Genomic DNA, 21,520 nt, shown 5'->3' with positions numbered 1-21,520 from the left:
CCTTCACTCCGAGCCACTGCCCCTCCCCCGCCTGGCACAGAAACTCCCTGTCTCAGGTACAAGGATAGGGCTGGAGGTTCAGCATCATAGGGATAGGGTTCGGGGAGTGATTGAGTGACTAATTCCCAGGGAGGGGTTCAGGAAGGTGCTGGGTGGGCAGATAGAACTGAAGCTAAAGGGGGTCAGGGAGGGTCAGTATCACAGGTAGAGTTAAGCACAGCATTGTATTGTATCCCTGGTATAGTTTTCAGCATCCCACATAAGAGGTTCAGGAGAATATTGCTGAGGAGACTATTTTAGATTTTTGGGGGCAGAATCCCAGATAAGGGGTTTGGAGAAGTGCATGCATCCTGGTTAAAGGGCTCAGTGTAATTCTGCACATTAACCCTGAGAGGAGAGAGCACAGGTGCTCTGGGTCATTTTTCAGCCATGAACAACCTGACACAGATGATGTCCCACCGTGTGGAGAGGATGAAGGAAGAGGAGATTAAAGCCTGGAGCCAACCCCTAGAGAACGCGGATAATCCCAGGTATGTAGGGGATGCACAGGGAGGTGTGAGTAGGGAATATTTCCATCTGTTACTTCCTAGTTATTGCTGAGCTACAAATCCCAGCATCAACTTGCAACTGACAGCTATTAGAAGTGTTGGGGGTTTTGGTGCAGAAGAAGCAGCAACAGGACTGAGATCCCAAGAGTAGGCTCCATCTCCAAACCAAATAACTGGTTTTCCCCCCTTTGACTCTCTCAGCACTAAGAAGCGCTCATTCATCTTGGATCCTTCAGGGAATTGGTACTACTGTTGGCTCAACATCATGGTCTTTCCAGTCACTTACAACTGGGTCATCATCATCTGCAGGTAAGCAATCAGTTATAGTCTGTTGCCCAAAGTTGAGCCCACTGAGCCTACCCTTAGCCCTCTGCCCATAATAGTGTGCCATATACAGTGGATATATCTACTGATAACTAGAGACGAATCATACTGTATATATTGTACCACAGAGCCCACAACAAGGGGTTAAACTTTCCTTCTGCCAAGCAGGTTGGGTCAGGAGGTGCCACACACATTGGGTTGGAATTGGCAGATGTATCCTTAATATTTAACTGCTCTGATTTCAGTTTTTTACTCTTGTGAAAGAGGCATCACTCTAACTGGCAACACTCAGATTAGTGGGTTAGAGATTTTTATTGTATTTAACATCTCTACAGCTTGTCATTTGCCATGCGGGTTGCAAGGATCACTCTCCCTAGCAACCAGACTGTGGTTAGAATGAGAGATTGCTGGTACAAACACAGCTTTGATGATCTTTCAAGTTGCCATTGTCACTGTAAATCAGCAATCAAAGAGGTTGCAGGGAGTCAGAGGAGGAGGACAAATAAGTAAAAACATGAAAAGTAAAAACCAACTGCAACTTTGCTTAGCTTAGATACATCTACAACTCTCTGACAGTTAACTCAAAGGTGAACTTACCCTTTAAGCCTTGAGAAGGTATAAATGCCTCCAATTTACACGCTCAAGTATTACGGAGGTTGCACCGGGTGGTATAATAGTGGGTGCAGACCCTGCAACCATTTTAAGGCCCATACCCCCGCCCCCCTTGGTGTCCATCCATGGTCAGAGATCCCAATTTAAGAATTTCCCATGCACTTTTACATCTAGTACTTGGAAGGGGTGCAAGGGTGTTGGTTGTGGGGGGCCTGCAAGTGTTGGTCCATGGGGCCCCTCAGTTCCCTAGTTGTGTTACTGGATGGACCCCACTGTATGTAGGAGGAGAGATCACACTGATTCACTCACACAATCGTCTGGGTACCAGTGGTTATAAACAAGTGTATTACAATTTATAGGGGACTTTGGGGAACAGATGGCACACATTTAACACCCATGGTACTAATGCAAACTGCATTATCATTTCATGGGGGTCAATTTGTAGGGATAAATATGTCACTATGTTTGGACCAGTCCCTTGATAAAACTGCCTGTCCCACCAAGAGCTACAGAGCTATTAGTTACAGTAACAAGGGGAAATCAAAGGAATTCTCCACTAATACTTGGGTCCTGGTGGAACACACCCAGGTTACTAACCCTCTGCTCACTTGGGTAAATCTTTCAGCTGCTCTGATACCCTCTGATTATCTTATGCTCCTGGAGCAAGTACATATGGGCCCTTTCCATAACCAGTCCTCGTTCGTCTTGACTAGGAACCTCCCTTCACTGGTGCCTTCCCTGCCCCAGAATCCTCACACCACTCGCCCTCCTCCATGAAGAAAATACTAAAGACTATCCAATTCTTTCTATCCCACTAGAGGGAAGCCACCTGACATCATTACACCAATAGGAGCAGGATGCACCCCTAGTTAAGAACTGATTCTAGGGAACCTAGAGAAGATTGTATGCAGCTTCACTCACATAATAACTGATGTTTCCTCTACCCAGGTCTTGTTTCCCAGAGTTACAGTCCCAGTACCTGGCTGTCTGGCTGAGCCTGGACTATCTGAGTGATGTTCTGTATGTGATGGACATAATCGCCAACTTCCACACAGGTCAGCAGGGGGCGCCACTGGACTGGGCAGATCTGTATTACATTCCTGTTTATATGAGAATTCTCCAAGATAATAAAATGCCAGTATGTTGTATTTGCGACAGAATTTCCCACATATGATGCTTTTAACTTACCTTTTAACCAGGGTCAGATCATTTATACTGCGGTTGGATTATATTCAAATTCTTCTCCACCTGATATTGTGCTGGGAGTCACATCTGTATTTAGAGGGTCCAAACCAAAGTCCATCCAGATTTTCCCATGTGGAAGTTATTATAACCAGTGCATAGGCGATTTATTAAAAATGGGCTTAGTTTCCCTTTAAGCAATTATTATTTAAGCATTATAGTTTTCATGACTCTGCCTCAGTTCAGCTTTCATGTCTAGGATTGTCCCCTGTCTCGTTTTCACCTGGACAGCCTGGTTTTTGGAAGAGCCGTCCGGGTGAAAACTGCCTGTGACGATTTCCAAATGAGGAAATCTGGACAGGACATTGATGTTAATGGAATGGCGATCAGCAATTTGCTGATCACCACATTATAGCCCCACCCAGATGTCACCTGTCCTCAACATCACCAGCCCCAACGTCACCCACCCCACTTCCCGACGTCACTCACCCAACTCCCTGCCTGGTGTTGAGCAAGCGAAAATGTGGCAACCCTAGTCTTGTCTCTTCAGCAGATTTATATGTGTTAATGAGCCCTATAGATAAAGGGTAACTGACCCTGCCATATGACTGTTTCTCAGATCCAGAGTAGTAACAAGTTTTATTTCTCTGTGACTCCCCAATAGGATTTTTGGAGGAGGGAATATTGGTCACTGATCGTCATATGATTGCCAGGCACTACCTGTTCTCATCCAGATTCCGTTGGGATTTGCTCTCTGTGTTGCCCACAGACTTCCTCTACTTTAAACTGGGTATCCACACCCCTGCGGTTCGTATCAATCGATTTCTGCGCTTCCACCGGCTCTTTGAATCCTTTGACCGCACAGAAACCAGAATTCCCTACCCCAATGCATTCCGGATCTGCAAGCTCGTGGCCTATATCTTTGTCGTTATCCACTGGAACAGCTGTGTCTATTTTGCCCTTTCCAACTTTATTGGGTTTGGTAAAGATGATTGGGTTCACCCTAATATTTCTGACCCTGATTTTGGACGTTTGGGTCGGCAGTACCTGTACAGCTTTTATTTTTCTACTCTGATCCTCACCACCGTTGGAGACATTCCTCCCCCAGTGCAACAGGAAGAGTGGCTCTTTATGGTGGTGGACTTCCTCATCGCTGTCCTGGTATTTGCTACCATAATGGGAAGCATGACTTCAGTCGTTTCCAACATGAACAGCGCCGATGAAGCCTTCTACCCGAATTATGACAACGTCAAACTGTATCTGAAAATGTACAAAGTCAACAGTAGTGTAAAGAAGAAGGTCATTGCTTGGCACCAGCATCTCCAGATCTACAAGAAATTGACCAACGAGAACCAGATTTTGCAGAACCTGCCAGAGAAGCTGAGGGTGGAAGTAGCAGTGAGTGTTCATTTGCCAATTCTCAGCAAGGTCCAGATTTTCCAGAACTGTGAAAAGAGTCTCCTGGAAGAACTTGTGCTAAAACTGAAGCCACAAGTCTACAGCCCGGGGGAGTACGTGTGCAAAAAGGGGGACATTGGGAGGGAGATGTACATTATTAAGGAAGGCAAGTTGGCTGTGGTGGCAGATGATGGGGTGACGCAGTTTGCTGTGCTTGGGGCAGGAAACTACTTTGGAGAGATCAGTATCCTGAACATTAGAGGTGAGTCAGACAGGACTGGATCTTCTGAAACAGAGACATTTAGACACTTGAGAATAAGCCACTCTTTTGGTCCAATATTCAGCCAATTCCACCAGGTTATATGTATAAAACATACTGTCCTGCTGCTACATTATTGATAGAAAAATGATCAGTAAATAAGCCTTGGCCCTAAAGGCGGTCCAAGATGCCACTTTGTCCGCTCACTTGTACAGGCCTCTGGAACATCTGGGCACATGGACATCCACTGTGTGTAGATTAGTTAGCAGGGTAGTAAATATGTGAGAGGTGCAGTACTTTAGCTAGTGACCACAGGTACGGTATATCCTGCCTTACTTGTGCCTCTCTAGAAGTCTTTTGAGTTTGTATCCGGTGTCACCTGTACCTCTCTGTGGCACCTACTCTCCAAGGGTCCATAAATGATATTCTGTCTTACATATGCCTCTCTGATGTTCTATCAAATGTTATTATGTCTAACCTGTGCCTCTCTGGTTCTCTACTCAGGTAACACCTCTGGGAACCGCAGAACAGCTAATATAAAGAGCATTGGTTACTCTGACCTCTTCTGTCTGTCCAAGGAGGACTTGAGAGATGCACTGACCGTGTATCCTGATGCGAAGTCCATCTTGGAGGAAAAGGGACGGGAAATTTTACTCAAAATGAACAAGTTGGATGAGAAGTTGGCTGATGAGCTGGCGGCCAAAGAGCAGGAGCTGGAGATGAAGGTTGGTCGGTTGGAATCCAACTTGGACTCCTTACAGACCAAACTGGCTCGTCTGCTGGCAGAACTGGAATCCAGTGCAGTTAAGATGACCCAAAGGATTAGACAGCTGGAGTGGGAAATAAGCCTATGGGAAGAGGAGGCACCAGGGGAGACGGAGGCTGATGGGAAATAGGGTACAAATATGGCTGCTTGTCTGTGGGACTGACTGATATGGGACATCAATAATGAATATGTTATTGTATTCTGGAGATTTCAGAGACATGGTCATTCCTCACAGAACCTTATTGCAGTATTGTTGGGTAGTTTGAACTGCAGCACTAACACTTTATTCTATAGACATTAATATGCACAATTAGGGACATAAAGGTTTTTTGACGTTATCAGTCCCAATAGAAATCTTTAATGGGATAAACAATACGCTGCTGCCTGCAGTACTTACTTGTTTTCTGTCCCTGCCTAATTGCTCTATTTCCTGGTCCTGAGCTGAGCCATACAAGCTCCTCCCTCTTAAAGGGAAACAGTTATGGTTAGGTTTCTGATTATCATTGTTATTAGCTAGCGCAGAGCTGATCCCATTTTACCAATGGTTAATGCTAATTTTTCTCTCCAAAACTTGTTTAGGCACCAGATTCTACATTATTATGCTCTAGGAGTACAAGATAGTTTGAGCTAAAAAGAGCAGTTCTGTGCTCCAACGTAGGCGGATAGATTGGAGGTGTCTCTCCCAGGTGATACTGCCTGTTCGTGTAGGGATCGTAGTGGATATGGAATCAGGTTAGAGGATTTCCCTGGAGGTTCCACTTGAGGAGATCCAGGTCCACTAAAGGGTTTGAATGAATATCACTGGGACAATACTACTTTATATTGATACCTGGGTACTATGTGAACACTTGCTTAATAAATATTTATCTGGTTGTCCAAAATCCTGTTTGTGCATCTGAGAGGAGTAATTCAGCAACACTCCACAAACTTATGTGAAGATGCAGATAAGAGAGTGGGTGCAATGTAACCAGTGCTCTGTGTTTGCTGAACTAATACTGGAGTTCCAGCTAAATTAGGGTTACGCACAGTAATACACCAGGGGGCTTCCAGGCACTCAAGGATTCCACATGGCCTGCAAAGAACAAATTTAAATGTATTAATTGAAAATTACATTGAAAAGTTCACTTACTTATTAATGTCTGGATCACACAAGGTGTTTCCATGTTATACACTGTGTATACACTATACCCCTATTATTGGGGGGTGCCGTAGGCCTTCCAACACTGAAATGCCTTAAACCGTTAATTTAAACAAATTAATTAAATGTTTCATTGATTAAATGAGTTTAATTTGAATTAAAAGTTCACCACATCCAGTGGCCCTATGTGTTTCATTCTCCAAGAGCCCATGTCTAAGCTTTCAAGAGCAGCGCAAGACTAATTGGCAGCTAATGAAAGGCCGCCTGCTGCTCTACATACAGTCATATCCCTCATATTTGCATGTCCACTCATTTTATAGCATTAACTTCCATTTACAGTAAATATAACTGGTACTTGAACTTCTCAGTCACTACTAAAGGCTGCATGAAAATGTTGTGGGTTTTAGTGATCTATTTTCAAATTGACCACAGCAGTAAATGAGACTCAATGATCAGGTTGGTGATGGTCTTTAAAATATTTCTCGGAGAAATCCATGAAATGGAAAAAAACTTCAGTCACTCTTTACTGCTGTACTGCAAGTTGGAGTGATATCACCCCCTCCCTTTTTCCCCCCAGCAGCCTAACAAAAGAACAGTGGGAAGGTAACCAGATAACAGCTCCCTAACACAAGATAACAGCTGCCTGGTAGATATAAGAACAGCACTCAACAGTGACAGCCAAGTCCCACTGAGACTCCTTCAGTTACATTAAGTTAGAAAGATAACAGCCTGCCGGAAAGTAGTTCCATCCTAAAGTGCAGGCACAAGTCACATGACTGGGGGCAGCTGTGAAACTGACAAAATGTCTAGCCCCATGTCAGATTTCAAAATTGAATATAAAAAAATCTGTTTGCTCTTTTGAGAAATGGATTTCAGTGCAGAAGTCTGCTGGAGTAGCACTATTAACTGATGCTTTTTGAAAAATGTTTTCCCATGTTTAGTTGCACTTAGTCTCTGCACTCTCTCCAGCGTATGTATATCTTTCTTAAAGGAACAGTTACACCAAAAAATAAAAGTGTTTAAAATAATTAAAAATATGTACCATTGCTATACATTGGTAAAAGTTATGTGTTTGTTTCAGAAAGACTTCTATATCTTATGTAAATAGGCTAATATAGCCATGGGGGCAGTCATTCAAGATAAAAAAGGAGAAAAGACACAGGCTACTTAGCAGATAACAGATGCTCTTTAATGGAATACAATGGCATTCTATAGAGTGCATCTTGTATCTGCCATATAGCCTGAGCTTTGAATGGCTGCCCCCATGGCTACACAGCAGCTTGTTTATATAAACTATAGTAGTACTTATCTGTTATCTACTGTGTATCCTGTGCTTGAATGGCTGCCACCATGGCTACACAGCAGCTTCTTTATATAAACTATAGTAGTACTTATCTGTTATCTACGTGTATCCTGTGCTTGAATGGCTGTCCCCCAAGGCTACACAGCAGCTTGTTTATATAAACTATAGTAGTACTTATCTGTTATCTACTGTATATCCTGTGCTTGAATGGCTGCCCCCATGGCTACACAACAGCTTGTTTATATAAACTATAGTAGTACTTATCTGTTATCTACTGTGTATCCTGTGCTTGAGTGGCTGCCACCATAGCTACACAGCAGCTTGTTTATATAAACTATAGTAGTACTTATCTGTTATCTACTGTGTATCCTGTGCTTGAATGGATGCCCCCATGGCTACACAGCAGCTTCTTTATATAAACTATAGTAGTACTTATCTGTTATCTACTGTGTATCCTGTGCTTGAATGGCTGCCCCCATGGCTACACAGCAGCTTGTTTATATAAACTATAGTGGTACTTATCTGTTATCTACTGTGTATCCTGTGCTTGAATGGCTGCCACCATGGCTACACAGCAGCTTCTTTATATAAACTATAGTAGTACTTATCTGTTATCTACTGTGTATCCTGTGCTTGAATGGCTGTCCCCAAGGCTACACAGCAGCTTGTTTATATAAACTATAGTAGTACTTATCTGTTATCTACTGTATATCCTGTGCTTGAATGGCTGCCCCCATGGCTACACAACAGCTTGTTTATATAAACTATAGTAGTACCTATCTGTTATCTACTGTGTATCCTGTGCTTGAATGGCTGCCACCATAGCTACACAGCAGCTTGTTTATATAAACTATAGTAGTACTTATCTGTTATCTACTGTGTATCCTGTGCTTGAATGGCTGCCCCAGGCTACACAGCAGCTTCTTTATATAAACTATAGTAGTACTTATCTGTTATCTACTGTGTATCCTGTGCTTGAATGGCTGCCCCAGGCTACACAGCAGCTTCTTTATATAAACTTATCCAGAACTGTGAGAAGAGTCTCCTGGAGGAAATTGTGTTAAAACTGAAGCCTCAGGTCTACAGCCCGGGGGAGTAAGTGTGCAAAAAGGGGGACATGGGGAGGGAGATGTACATTATTAAGGAAGGCAAGTTGGCTGTGGTGGCAGATGATGGGGTGACGCAGTTTGCTGTGCTTGGGGAAGGAAACTACTTTGGAGAGATCAGTATCCTGAACATTAGAGGTGAGTGGATTTCCTAAGCCAGAGGAACATTTGGCCAAGCCCACCAGGTAACACACATAAAATAGTGTTGAAAGAAAACTAGATCTGGGATTTAGCATTGACCCTAAAGTCTATCCAGGATGCCACTATTATCCTCCTAGTTGTACAGTCCTTGAAACTCTGGGACACCTTGGGACATGGGCATCTGCTGTGTGTAGACTAGTTAGCAGGTTAATATAAGTGGAGCACTCTTCAGTGGTGAGAGATAATTTGGCTAGTGAGAATGGACAACCTTAGCTCCTCACACTTACAGTATTTATAAAGCTCCAAAGGTCTCCAGCGGCTCAGCAGGAAAATGCAACAATCAGTAACTGCACAAACCTAAGTTGTAAACCAGGCAGGTGCTGATGGTATTGTGCAACTCCTGCTCACACTGCTCCCCTAAAAGATTGAATGCCCCTGACACAGGGGGTGAAGGTTTCGCTGAGAACCATGATAGTGTTGGGATGCAGCAGTAGCTCAAATTCATTGTTTGATAGACAAGTTTGTAACACAATACTCCACCTGTTGCTGGTCGCACCTCCATAAATGTGGGAGTGTCAGGCTTGCAAAGTACCTCATCTATGCCTCTCTATAAGTCCATAAAGGTTGCATTCTGTTTCACTTGTGCCTTTTTATACGTGTATAAAGTTTTTTATTTTAGTTTTAATTTATCTCATATGTGCCTCCTTGAACCACCCTCTCTCTTTGTGTCCATAAATAAATTCTGTCTCACCTGTGCCCTTCTGATTCTCTGCTCAGGTAACACCTCCGGAAACCGCAGAACAGCCAATATAAAGAGCATTGGTTACTCTGACCTCTTCTGTCTGTCCAAGGAGGACTTGAGAGATGCACTGACCGTGTATCCTGATGCGAAGTCCATCTTGGAGGAAAAGGGACGGGAAATTCTACTCAAGATGAATAAGTTGGATGAGAAGTTGGCTGATGAGCTGGCGGTCAAAGAGCAGGTGCTGGAGATGAAGGTTGGGAGGTTGGAATCCAACTTTGACTCCTTACAGACCAAACTGGCTGGCAGACAGCTGGAGTGGGAAATAAGCCTATTGGAAAATGAGACACCAGGTGATACAGAGGCTGATGGGATATAGAATACAAATATGGCTGCTGGCCTGTGGGACTGATTGATATGGGATTATTATTTATTGGGGATTGCAATGACATAGAGGTGCCCCACTGAAACTTTCCCTCTTTCTAACCCTCATGGATCCTTATTGCAGTATTGCTTGGAAGTCTGTAATACTTACCTGCTTTCTTATCTGCTCTACTTTCTGGTCCTCCTGCCTGTAATCCATTTAGAATAGAAGTGAATAAACACAGGGGTTAATTGTACAAGTGGATTCATCCACAACAGCAAATCAGATCTTTGCTTTCATTTCCTAACTTGAGTGATCCTAAGCTCTGATTGGTGGACTGGATATTGGTGCATTGTGGAAATTTAACGAATATGTTATTAAATTAGTTATTTTCTGGCAGTCGCTTAGGCAGAAATCCCCCTCAGACAGATCATCATCATCCTCCTCATATTGTATAATACCAGCAACATCCATTTCATGTGCTGACATGTGCCCAGTAGTTTATAATATTCTTGGACTGAACCATCATTCTCACATAGACAGGGTGCAAAAGTGGGGTGCAATCAGCCATATATTTACACACTGTCTTCTTTTCTCCTTCAGTTAAGAACAAAGACATTTGACCCCCCTGAGTTCAGTAATCCAGTAGTCATGAGGGGGTGGGCAGGTAGAGACATGTAGGCTACTCCCCTCCTGTCCCCTTTTAACAAGATTAAAAAAAGATTAGTCCTAATCACAACTGCTAATATTTGCTTTCTATTGCTGCAGCCGGGGACATTTCCCACAACCCTGGTCCCTACTCCATCCCAGTTATATCTTGGGCTCCTTCTCTTCAGTGCAAATTCCAACAGTACAGAACTCTTATTCCTATACCCAAAACCCAGTAAATCTTTCCTGTGCTCTCTGGAATGCCAGATCCGTTTGCAACAAACTCACCGCTATACACGACCATTTCATTGCAAATTCCTTCAACCTACTCGCACTCACTGGCACCTGTCTCTCTCCTACTGACTCTGCCTCACCTGCTGCCCTGTCCTATGGGTGCTACACCTTACTCATACTCCCAGGCCTGAAAACAGACCTCTCCCGCTGTACTTTTAAAATTCTTCCACTTGTTCCTTCCTTATAATTCTCCTCATTTGAGTCTCACTGCATTAGGCTCTTTTCTCCTATTTCAATTTGCATTGTTGTCAAATATCCACCTCCTCGATTGACTTTGCTGCCTGGCTTCCTTACTTTCTTTCATCTAACACCCCATCCATCACATCCATCGTTAGTAAACTTAACAACCCTGCTGTCCTATAACACCAGCATTTTCCTTTTCTCCCTTTTCTCCACCTTTAACTCTCTTCTTCTTGTCCTTCATGACACGGCCCTGTCCTGGTTCTCTTCTTACCTCACTAATTGTTCCTTCAGTGTCTCCGACAATGGAGTAGCATCTCTCCCCGTCCTCTTTCTGTTGGGGTTCCTCAAGGTTCTTTCCTGGGCCCCTTATTATTCTCCCTCTATACTTCCTCCATCGGCAAACAAATCAACTCGTATGGTTTCCACTACCAACTCTATGCTGATGACACTCAGATCTATCTCTCCTCTCCTGATCTCTACCCAGAACTCCTAACTCAGGTCTCCTCCTGCCTGTCCGCTATCTCTACTTTAATGTCGCAACGCTACCTTAAATTAGACCTCTCTAAAATGGAAGTGTTTCTGTTTCCTCCAACTAACACCCATAACATCTCAGAAGTATCCATCATAACTAACAATTCCACTATCACCCTATCTTCCCAGACCCCCACCTTGGGGTTATCCTAGATTCTGCCCTGTCATTCACTCCTCACATCCAGTCACTTATTAAATCATGTCACTTCCACCTAAGGAACATAACCAAAATACCATCATTTGTCACCCAAGATGCGGCCAAAATTCTTATTCACTCTCTCGTGATATGTCGTCTAGACTACTGTAACTCTCTTTTAATTGGCCTTCCCCTCCAGAGACTGTCACCTCTCCAGTCCATAATGAACACTGCATTGAGGCTCATACACCTCAGCAACCGCTCCTCCTCTGCCTCGCCACTCTGCCAATTCCTACACGGGCTTCTGCTACCTTTCAGAATAAAATTCAAATTAATGACCCTGACATTCAAAGCACTTCATAACTCTGCCCCACCCTACATCTCTGAACTCATCTCTATACACTCACCCAATCGCTTACTACTCTCCTCTACTGACCTGCTACTCAACTCTCTCATTACCTCTTCACACACACACTCAAACTCACTAGGGCTGCACCCTGTGAAGTTATCTTAAAGAAACTCATCAGCAGGTAACTCTCAAATGCTTTATTGAAAAGAATAGTAGAAATATGTGAACTGAATTTAACTATTGGTGACGAGAACAGTGGCATGAATAACGCATCCCAAAATTTATACAACAAAATAGTGGCAACAACAATTGACAATTCACACATCAGTCTCTCTGGATGGCTATTAGGGAGTTGAAGCTGTTGGATCCTCTCACAGTGATGCAGCAATAGATCCCCTGTGTGTTTAATCATGTGCAGCTGGTAGTAATGGTGAATATGGGGTGTAATTCCAACCAGAGGCCACAGGGGGGCAGCAAGCAGTTTGATACTGACCTGTGATCCAGCACATGTATAGGCTGCACAGTATAGTGGCACAAAGTATGACAAGATGTGCCAAGCACAGGGCCAGTGCAATGTATGGGCACAGACTGGGCACAGTCACATATGGTGCTGGTAGTAGAAATGTCAGAGGGTGATATAGAGATGAAGGACAGGAGGGAATGATTTATTCTCACACTGCATACCTCCCAACATTTTGGAAGTAAAAAGAGGGACAAAAATTTTTTTTCCGCACGTAGCGCAGTAATTATTTTGACCACATCCCTTTCTGTGGCCACACCCCCTAATTACCATGTTTGTTTTACAAAATTTGGCAGGTTATGAAAGTTTGAAAATATTACTCCTTATCTAAACTGTGTTTTTGTGTCTCAAAATTGTTATAAAGTATCTTATTTGCACCTGTTAGCTGTTCTGGGCTCTCTGCTAAAAGCCAATTAAGTTAGAAAGTTTGTTTCTTTTTCTGGCTGTTCAGTGCAGAGAAAAGAGGGACTTTCCAGTACAAATGAGGGACTGCGGGTTGAGCTGTCAAAAGAGGGACTGTCCCTCCGAAAAAGGGACAGTTGGGAGGTATGACACTGGGATGATGTAGGATTTATGGAGCAGCCCATTACTGGCACTGGCCTTAATAACATCCACTTTCCACTGTCACACTCTTACAAACCTCCCAATATTTTGTAAATAAAAAGAGGGACACAAATGTGTTTGACCACGCCAATTTTATCTCTTTCTGGCTGTTCAGTGCAAAGAAAAGAGGGGCTTTCCAGTACAAACATGGGACTGCAGGTTGAGCTGTCAAAAGTGGGACTGTCCCGCTGAAAACGGGACAGTTGGGAGGTATGTTCTTATGAGTCTCCCTCAGTCTCTCTGTGCCAACAACTTCGCCCACTTCTTCCCTAAAGGTCCACACGGTTCCTACACCCAATGTTCTGGTCATCAAAGGTCTCCACTGCCATATCCAGGGGCTGCTGGGAGATTCCCTGTAACACGAGAAAAGCTGAATTTAATCAGGAATAGGAGACTGAGCAATCGGACAAATAAGCAGGAAAAGTCAAGTGACCACAAGAAATTAATTTTGGGTAATGGTGATTGGGGGGCACTGGATATTGTGTGCCCAGTATTGGTACCATTACCTGTATGACAGGAGGGAACCTCTCACTGAGGAAGAAGGGAGAACCTGCAGTGCAGTGGTACAAGGGGTCATTTACTTAATCTCCAGCTGCTTGAGCTCAAACTACAGGATATGGGGCGCATGTGACTGAATGATACAGCGCCACCTGGTGTCCATTAGAGGGAATGACCATATCATTTATTGGAATGGGAAAAATGAAGGCGAGAGAAGGGAAGAATAATAACAAATGAGAAAAGAGAATCATAAGAAGTGACAGAAAATGATTTGGGGCGTAAAACATTTGTATTTTATTGGAGATGATATATTTGTGTTCACTGTACCAAGGGCAGTATATCTGGGACACACGCTGTGACTACGACTGGAGAAATGTGCAACTCCCTGCATAAATATGACATCAACTATATCTCTCTGCAGGGACACACAGTATTCACAGCTCTCTTCTATAGGGAGGTTCTAACTTGACTTATTAATATTTATTTATAAAGTGCCGACATCCCCCTGCAGTTGGGTAAATACTGGGGGGGAGAGATCGGATTCACATATCCAAGGGAAGGTTCTGTCAGGACCATGGGAAAGAGAACAGCCCAGAAGGAATCTGAGCTTTATATCAGAGTAAGTACCAATTAGACTTCTCTAGTGAGTGTGAAAATGAAGAGACGTATGACACTAGAAAGGAATAAGGGGGTTAAACACTGTGGGTGCTGCACGGATATTGTTCTAAATTGATGTACTTGCACCCTGGAGTCTCTCTGTACTTGTGTTGTTAAACGGTTAATAAGCAGATCCCTAAGAATAATCACTGGTTTCACTTTGACTCCACTCATTAGTGATTCAGTCATTTCCCAGACAATGAAACTCTCAGCCAGAGACACCGAGTCCTGAACCCAACGATCTTCTTCCTCGGAAATGTTCTTCCATCTCTCAGCTTTTTCTGCCCAAAAGAAATGATTCCAAGTCTCATCCATCAATAAACCATTAATCCTCCATATAAAGCTTCTTACTGACTGACACACTGAATATGGGGGTATCTGTGCTGGATCTGGGGGTACAGTCGTCTGCACGTTGAGTACATGGCAGGGAATTTATTTCTCATATTTGGTTTCAGAGGTAAAACATGACTAGTGATGGGCGAATTTCTCCCATTTGTGAATTTCCTGCGAAATTCGCAAAACGGTGATTTTTTTTTGCGAATTTTGACGCCAGCGACAATGCTGACGCCGGCAACAATTCTAACACTGGCGACAATTCTGGTGCAATGGACCTCTGCCACTGACTGCTGCATTATCTCAATAGGTTTTAAGGGTCGGGGTATAATAAATCTCAAAAAATTTGATTTTTTTTTTACCCGAAAAAATTATTTTTGATTCGAAAACTCGAATTTTTTTTTGCAAAATACAACTCTAGGGGAGATTGTGGATGCACACCTAAGGCCAATTTCAAAAAGTTTAAAGCCCTGTCTAAATGATTCAAGTAAATATGCCAGTGCATGTAATTTTGAAACAGGGTTTTTTTGTTACAAAGTTATGATCATAATATTGATAAGCCACCATACCACGTCAAGGTAAAACCCCATATGGTGGTCCCTAACTTATTTATCTTTAGTCATAGTAAAAATGGTACATTACCTCTCTGTAGTAACAATTCTTTATGTAAACATCTCCAGTGCTTTGGTTTCAACTCTGTGCTAGATCCTCCCCCGCCAACTGCTTGAGCGGCTTTTAAGAGGGAGAGACTGCCTTAACCAACGCCCATTTTAGAAAAGTAGAAGTCAGGTGTTTGTAATTAAAGACAAAGTAGAGTGATATGTGCAGTTGCACAATAGTGTGTATACATGTGTAAGTGAAATGTGAAGGTGTGTATGGTAGTGATAAGGGAAAGTGTATGTGTATTTCGGGAGTAGTGTATGTAAGTAAGCATAGAATGGAAAGGGGTGTAAAAGAGAAATAAATGAATGACACAATAGGTGTGTGTGGTACATAGAGAAGTGTCTAATGGGACGTTGGTTTTTTCACGGCTAATCCTCCCATGCCGCTAGCTCTATGGCTTTTAAGGGAGGACAGATTGCACAAACCAAGCGCACCAACAAGTGAGGGGGACCACCAAAAGTAAATAGGGGCAGAATGAGGGTGCAATAACCACATGAGGCTTAGCCAAAGCTCCTGGCAAATACAAAACTAGGGGAGATTGTGGATGCACACCTAAGGCCAATTTCAAAAGTTTAAAGCCCTGTCTAAATGATTCAAGTAAATATGGCAAGTGCATGTAATTTGAAACAGGGTTTTTTTGTTACAAAAGTTATGATCATAATATTGATAAGCCACCATACCACGTCAAGGTAAAACCCCAATGGTGGTCCCTAACTTATTTATCTTTAGTCATAGTAAAAATAGTACATTACCTCTCTGTATAACAATTCTTTATGTAAACATCTCCTGTGCTTTGGTTCTCAAACTCTGTGCTAGATCCTCCCCCGCCAACTGCTGAGCGGCTTTTAAGAGGGAGAGACTGCCTTAACCAACGCCCATTTTAGAAAAGTAGAAGTCAGGTGTTGTAATTAAAAACAAAGTAGAGTGATATGTGCAGTTGCACAATAGTGTGTGCATCCACAATCTCCCCTAGTTTTGTATTTGCCAGGAGCTTTGGCTAAGCTCATGTGGTTATTGCACTCTCATACCCACCCCTTTTTACTTTTGGTGGTCCCCCTCACTTGTTGTGCCTTGGTTTGTGCAATCTGTCTCCCTTAAAAGCCATAGATGCTAGCGGCATGGGAGGATCTAGAAAAAACCAACGTCCCATTAGACACTTCTCTATGTACAACACACTTATTGTGTCCTTCATTTTATTTCTCTTTACACCCTTTCATTCTATGCTTACTTTCATACATACTCCCAAATACACATACACTTTCCCTTACCACTACCATACACCACCTTCACATTTCACTTACACATGTATACACCACTATTGTGCAACTGCACATATCACTCTACTTTGTCTTTAATTACAACACCTGACTTCTACTTTTCTAAAATGGGCGTTGGTTTAAGGCAGTCTCTCCCTCTTAAAAGCCGCCTCAGCAGTTGGCGGGGAGGATTTAGCACAGAGTTTGAAACCAAAGCACAGGAGATGTTTACATAAAGAATTGTTACTACAGAGAGGTAATGTTCCTTTTTTACTAATGACTAAGATAAATAAGTTAGGGACCACCATGTGGGGTTTTACCTTGACGTGGTATGGTGGCTTATCAATATTATGATCATAACTTTGTAACAAAAACCCTGTTTCAAATTACATGCACTTGCATATTTACTTGAATCATTTAGACAGGGCTTTAAACTTTTTGAAATTGGCCTTAGTGTGCATCCACAATCTCCCCCAAAATACAACTCTAACCTTAATAAATCTCCCCCTTAGATCTAGTTACAAATCCCATTTTACCTTAGGGCTTTAAGCTTCTCTAGGGCCGAGTTCTCCCTTTAATTTAGGCTCTCCAGCCCTTTCGCCCCCTAAGATCCAGGGGAGAGAGCCATAAGTCTCCTCCCCTATTATAAGCTAGGGAACCAGAAAATGCCCACACTACTCCTGGACCAATGGGAATACCTCCTTTCCTAAGGATATAGGTTATTACCTGCAAGAGCTTTATACCCAATACATATATGTGTCACCATCTAAAATGCAGCGAATACAGACAGTCAAACAGGAGTGTTAAAACTATATACAAGACACCACAGAAGAAGAAAACAAACTTTATTTTCCAAAATGTTTACAGCATTAAGGTTGTCTCTATTAACAGCAATAGTTTTGTCCCAGACACTGGCGATAAATGGTTCTGTTGCTATTGCTGTCCAGAGAGAGTCCAGAGAGAGTCCAGAGAGAGTCCAGGGAGAGACCAGAGAGAATCCAGATAGAGTGCAGAGAGAGTCCAGAGAGAGACCAGAGAGGGTCCAAAGAGAGACCAGATAGAATCCAGAGAGAGTCCAGAGAGAGTCCAAAGAGAGGCCAGAGAAAATCCAGAGAGAGTCCAGAGAAAGTCCAGAGAGACTATAAAGCAGCATGAATAATAAATGATCACAAGCAGTTAATCTGCGTTTGAATGCTCTCCTCTCTTTCAGTTATAAGTGGATATCCTGGGATGATTGGTACATCTTTGAGAGAGGATTGATGCATGCAAATTGAAAAGGATTACTAGGCGGAGCGCGGATCTACACAGCTTCTAAAATCCAGAGAGAGACCAGAGAGAGTCCAGAGAAAATCCAGACAGAGTCCAGAGAAAGTCCAGAGAGAGTTCAAAGAGAGTCCAAAGAGAGGCCAGAGAGAATCCAGATAGAGTGCAGAGAGAGTCCAGAGAGAGTGTGTAATAATAAGTGGCCACTTCAAGCTTTTGCACCAACATCTCTAATAAAGACGTATATATGACCTATATATGACCTACAGTATATGGACCCACTGAAGGAAGAAAGTAACGCTAGAGAAAATTCCCTAAGAAATGATCGCTGCCAAAAGTATGCCTACTTACTTTGAGACAAAATTATGCATTTTTTAAAGTGAAATTTGACTAGGGAATAGTTAAAATTTGATTTGAGTTTTTAAAAAAATCGAATTTGATCTTCAAAATGTATCATGTACTGGCCCTTTAAGAATTAGAATTTGACTATTCGCCACCTTAAATCTGCCGAATTGCTGTTTTAAGCTGCCCATAGACGCAAAGATCTTCGGAACGTGCGCGGAGAGTCCTGACATTTTTCATCCGGCGGAGATCGGTCATTTGGTCGATCGGACAGGTTAGAAAATTTCTGCGGGTAATATCTCTGCGTGTATTGCCGATCATACGATATTCAGTGGGAGACTCACCAGCTTTGTCTATCGTACGATTGTTGTCAGGGGCAGAACATCGGCTCATCTGTTCTTTAACGACTTTATTTGGTCGGAATGGTAAGACTTTGATCTAAATGGTTAGTGGCAGGTCAGGAGATGGGAAAGGAAAATCGTACATTGATTCGTACGATCGGATCTTTGCGTCTGTGGCCAGCTTTAGCCTATGGGGGACGTCCTGGGATCAATTTGGATTTGTTTGCAGCCTTCCCGAAAATCAAGGTTTTTTTCAGAGAAAGTTTGAATAGAATTAGTTTCGAGTTTGCGGGCTGATCCCATTCACCCGAGTTTGAAAAATTCTAATTGCAGTTGGTCGAATTTTGGTAAAATTTCGGGTTTATGGGAGTTTAAAAATCTCCCATGAACTCTAAAGTCGACCCTTGATAAATCCGCCCATATGTGTTGCAAAGTGAAGCCATGAGTAGTGATGGGCGAATTTGGGCCACCCATCACTAAATTCCCACGAAACGGCGCCGGTGTCTCGTTTTTTTTAAACCGGCGAATTTTCGCTGGCGAATTTTCACAGCGGTTTTGCGAATTTATTCGCCGGCGGGAATTCGCCGCAAATTCCCGCCTGGCAAATAAATTCGCCCCTCACTAGCCACGAGTTCGTTAGGGGCTGCATTTACAACCTTACGGTGTATGTGACTGGCTGCATAGAGCATAGGGATGTATTAAAGAGAGCTGATAGGCTGGAGTGAGGTGTGGGTGACAGTTTGCATCTTTGATGGCAGTTATTTAGGAGGCCTCATATAATCAGCACCATTTTTTCTTAGAACGACCCAGTAATGTATCAGGGCATTTATCAAAGGTCGAATGTTAGAGTTTTTTTTATACCTCAAATAAACTAGAAAGACCTGAAACTAGAATGGTTTCTTATTTAAAAAACTGGAATGGAAAAACTTGATGCTGCGAAAACCTAAATACTCTAATTAATCGAGTTTTCAGCAGGAAAAAACTCAAATCGATCAAATGGTTTTAGGGCAAAACCCTCCAAAAAAAAACTCATTCATCATGGAGGCTATTTACATCTTCAAATGGTTCAAGGGGACCCCTGCCATTGACTCCTACATGATCTCAATAGGTTTTCCATGGTGTATTTTCAGATTCAAGCTATTTCCAGGGTCGGAGTATAATAAATCGGGAAATATTCAATTTTTTTTTTTTTAAACCGGAAAAACACAACTCGATCCTTAATAAATAACCCCCTTAGAGGGTCGAAAATTGAATATGTAAAACTCGGGCTAATTTTACCAACCCGAAAACTCAAATCGAATTCAATTCGAGTTTTTCTCTGAAAAAAACTCAAATGTCAGGAAGGTTGCAAACATCTTCAAATTGGTCTCTGGACCTCTCCCATTGACTTATACATGAATTCGGCAGGTTTTAGGCAGCGAATAGCCGAATTGGAATTCTTAAAGGGCCAGACTTTGATAAATTTCGGAAATCAAATTGAATTTTTTTAAAAAATTGATTCGAGTTTGGATAATTCCCTTGTCGAATTTGACAGTTTTGACGATGAAAAAAATGTGAAAATTCAAGTTTAGAATTTTCAGTTCTGCCCCCTAGTGTTGGCACAGATATTTGCGTCTCAGCTTATTGGTATGTAAGTTGTCACCATGCTGGCACAACAGGGCCTATTCCAAGGGCAGTTATACCAGCACTACTACTGGTGAAAAGTAGGCGGGACATAAAATAATCATACAATATGGCAGCTTCCACCTGCGCAAACAGGATCTTCCCTTAACATGAAGACATATTTTTGTGCAATAAAAAGCATTTTCACATTGAAATATAATTTACAGTCCTGTACAATCATTTTAATAAAAATTTGGCAATTTCCAGGCAAAAATATATATATCGTATCTACGCGGGCTCCTTTAACGTCTCTCCAGCCGCCTGCACAGTAAAGGCAGCGATTGAGATCTGTCTCTTGACTTCCTCCCATGCCGCAATCTCATCCGGTTTGTTCTCGATGTCGAACAAGGCGTCGTATATCCCCGGGAAGGACTCGCCCGCGTACTTGTTGTGGCTGCTCGGAGCGAATATGATGTGCCTGCGGAATTGTGACAAAGGAGGACATTTTGAAACGGCCCAATAGGGCAAAGCCTAATTGGAGCTGCTGATTTATACAGCTCCCTCGTTGTCTCATCTCGTTTTCTACTGACAAAGTGAGATTTATTTTACGCTCAATGATACAACTTTGCAAAACACTTAGGGGCAGATTTATCAAGGGTCGAAGTGAATTCGAGGGAATTTTCGAAGTAAAAAAATTAGAAAGTCAAAGTAATTTTTTGGATACTTTTGACCATCTAATAGGATACTACGACTTCGAATTTACTTCGACTTCGATGCAAAGTAAAAATCGTTAGAATATTCGAATATTCGATAATCGAAGTACTGCATTGTTAAAAAAACTTCGACTTCAATACTTCGCCAAATTAAACCTTCCGAAGTGCTATGTTAGCCTATGGGGACCTTCTAGTACATTTTTCTAAGTCTTTACACATCGAAGTAAAATCGTTCGATCGTACGCTAAAATCGTTCAAATCGTTCGATTTTACTTTGATCAGTCAATTGTCAAATTCTGTGAGAAATCCTTCGACTTCGATATTTGAAGTCAAAGTATTTTAATTCGATGGTCGAATTTTGAAGTTGATATTCGACAATCGATAAATCTTGATAAATCTGCCCCTTAGTAATATTATTCTTTACCTATTTAGCACCGACATATTCCTTAGCGCTTTACAGAGATGTGTATTTGTATAATATCAGTCCCAGTGGAGCTTACAATCTAAGGTCCCGTATGGTCAGTTGTATCAGAAGCCAATTACCCTGCCTGTATGGTTTTGGAGGGTGGGAGAAAACCTGGAGGGAACCCACACAGATATGGGAAGCACCTCCAGACTTCTTGATAACTAAAGCAAGTCATACATGTGTAAGGAGGCAAAATTTGAATTGTTAAATAGTATAATAATGTATAATTAGTGCTTCCT

The 21,520-nt window shown here is 42.4% G+C and overlaps 2 protein-coding genes and 1 pseudogene across 3 annotated transcripts in view; 2 read left to right on the top strand and 1 right to left on the bottom strand.

Annotated features, from left to right (window-relative positions):
- Nucleotides 1-59: 59 nt before the first annotated feature.
- On the top strand, nt 60-5,515 carry LOC108706280 (cyclic nucleotide-gated cation channel alpha-4-like). Its single transcript, XM_041582728.1, has 5 exons — nt 60-530; nt 750-857; nt 2,433-2,539; nt 3,331-4,326; nt 4,828-5,515. Exons 1-5 carry the CDS (start codon nt 430-432, stop codon nt 5,217-5,219), a joined length of 1,704 nt encoding a protein of 567 aa, XP_041438662.1. The 5' UTR covers nt 60-429; the 3' UTR covers nt 5,220-5,515.
- A 1,150-nt stretch (nt 5,516-6,665) lies between these two features.
- Nucleotides 6,666-9,898, top strand: LOC121399749 (annotated as a pseudogene).
- Nucleotides 9,899-20,319: 10,421 nt separating this feature from the next.
- Nucleotides 20,320-21,520, bottom strand: part of LOC108707586 (putative N-acetylated-alpha-linked acidic dipeptidase) — a 31,782-nt gene continuing 30,581 nt past the window's right edge. For both annotated transcript variants that reach the window (XM_041582726.1, XM_041582727.1), the window contains exon 19: nt 20,320-20,580. In XM_041582726.1, coding sequence (XP_041438660.1) covers nt 20,391-20,580 — 190 coding nt within the window. In that variant the 3' untranslated portion in view covers nt 20,320-20,390. The remainder of the gene's footprint in view (nt 20,581-21,520) is intronic.

The sequence above is a fragment of the Xenopus laevis genome, chromosome 2L (genome assembly GCF_017654675.1).
Source record: "Xenopus laevis strain J_2021 chromosome 2L, Xenopus_laevis_v10.1, whole genome shotgun sequence".
Lineage (NCBI taxonomy): Eukaryota > Metazoa > Chordata > Amphibia > Anura > Pipidae > Xenopus > Xenopus laevis.
The sequence above is the reverse complement of the archived record's forward strand: the minus strand, read 5'-3'. Positions and strand labels throughout refer to the sequence as shown.

Excerpts from the sequence above, each read along its gene's own strand:
- LOC108706280 (XM_041582728.1), top strand. The coding sequence starts at position 430 with ATGAACAACCTGACACAGATGATGTCCCACCGTGTGGAGAGGATGAAG. Across the intron at positions 531-749 it reads GAGAACGCGGATAATCCCAG|CACTAAGAAGCGCTCATTCA; the intron begins GTATGTAGGGGA and ends TGACTCTCTCAG. Across the intron at positions 2,540-3,330 it reads AATCGCCAACTTCCACACAG|GATTTTTGGAGGAGGGAATA; the intron begins GTCAGCAGGGGG and ends ACTCCCCAATAG.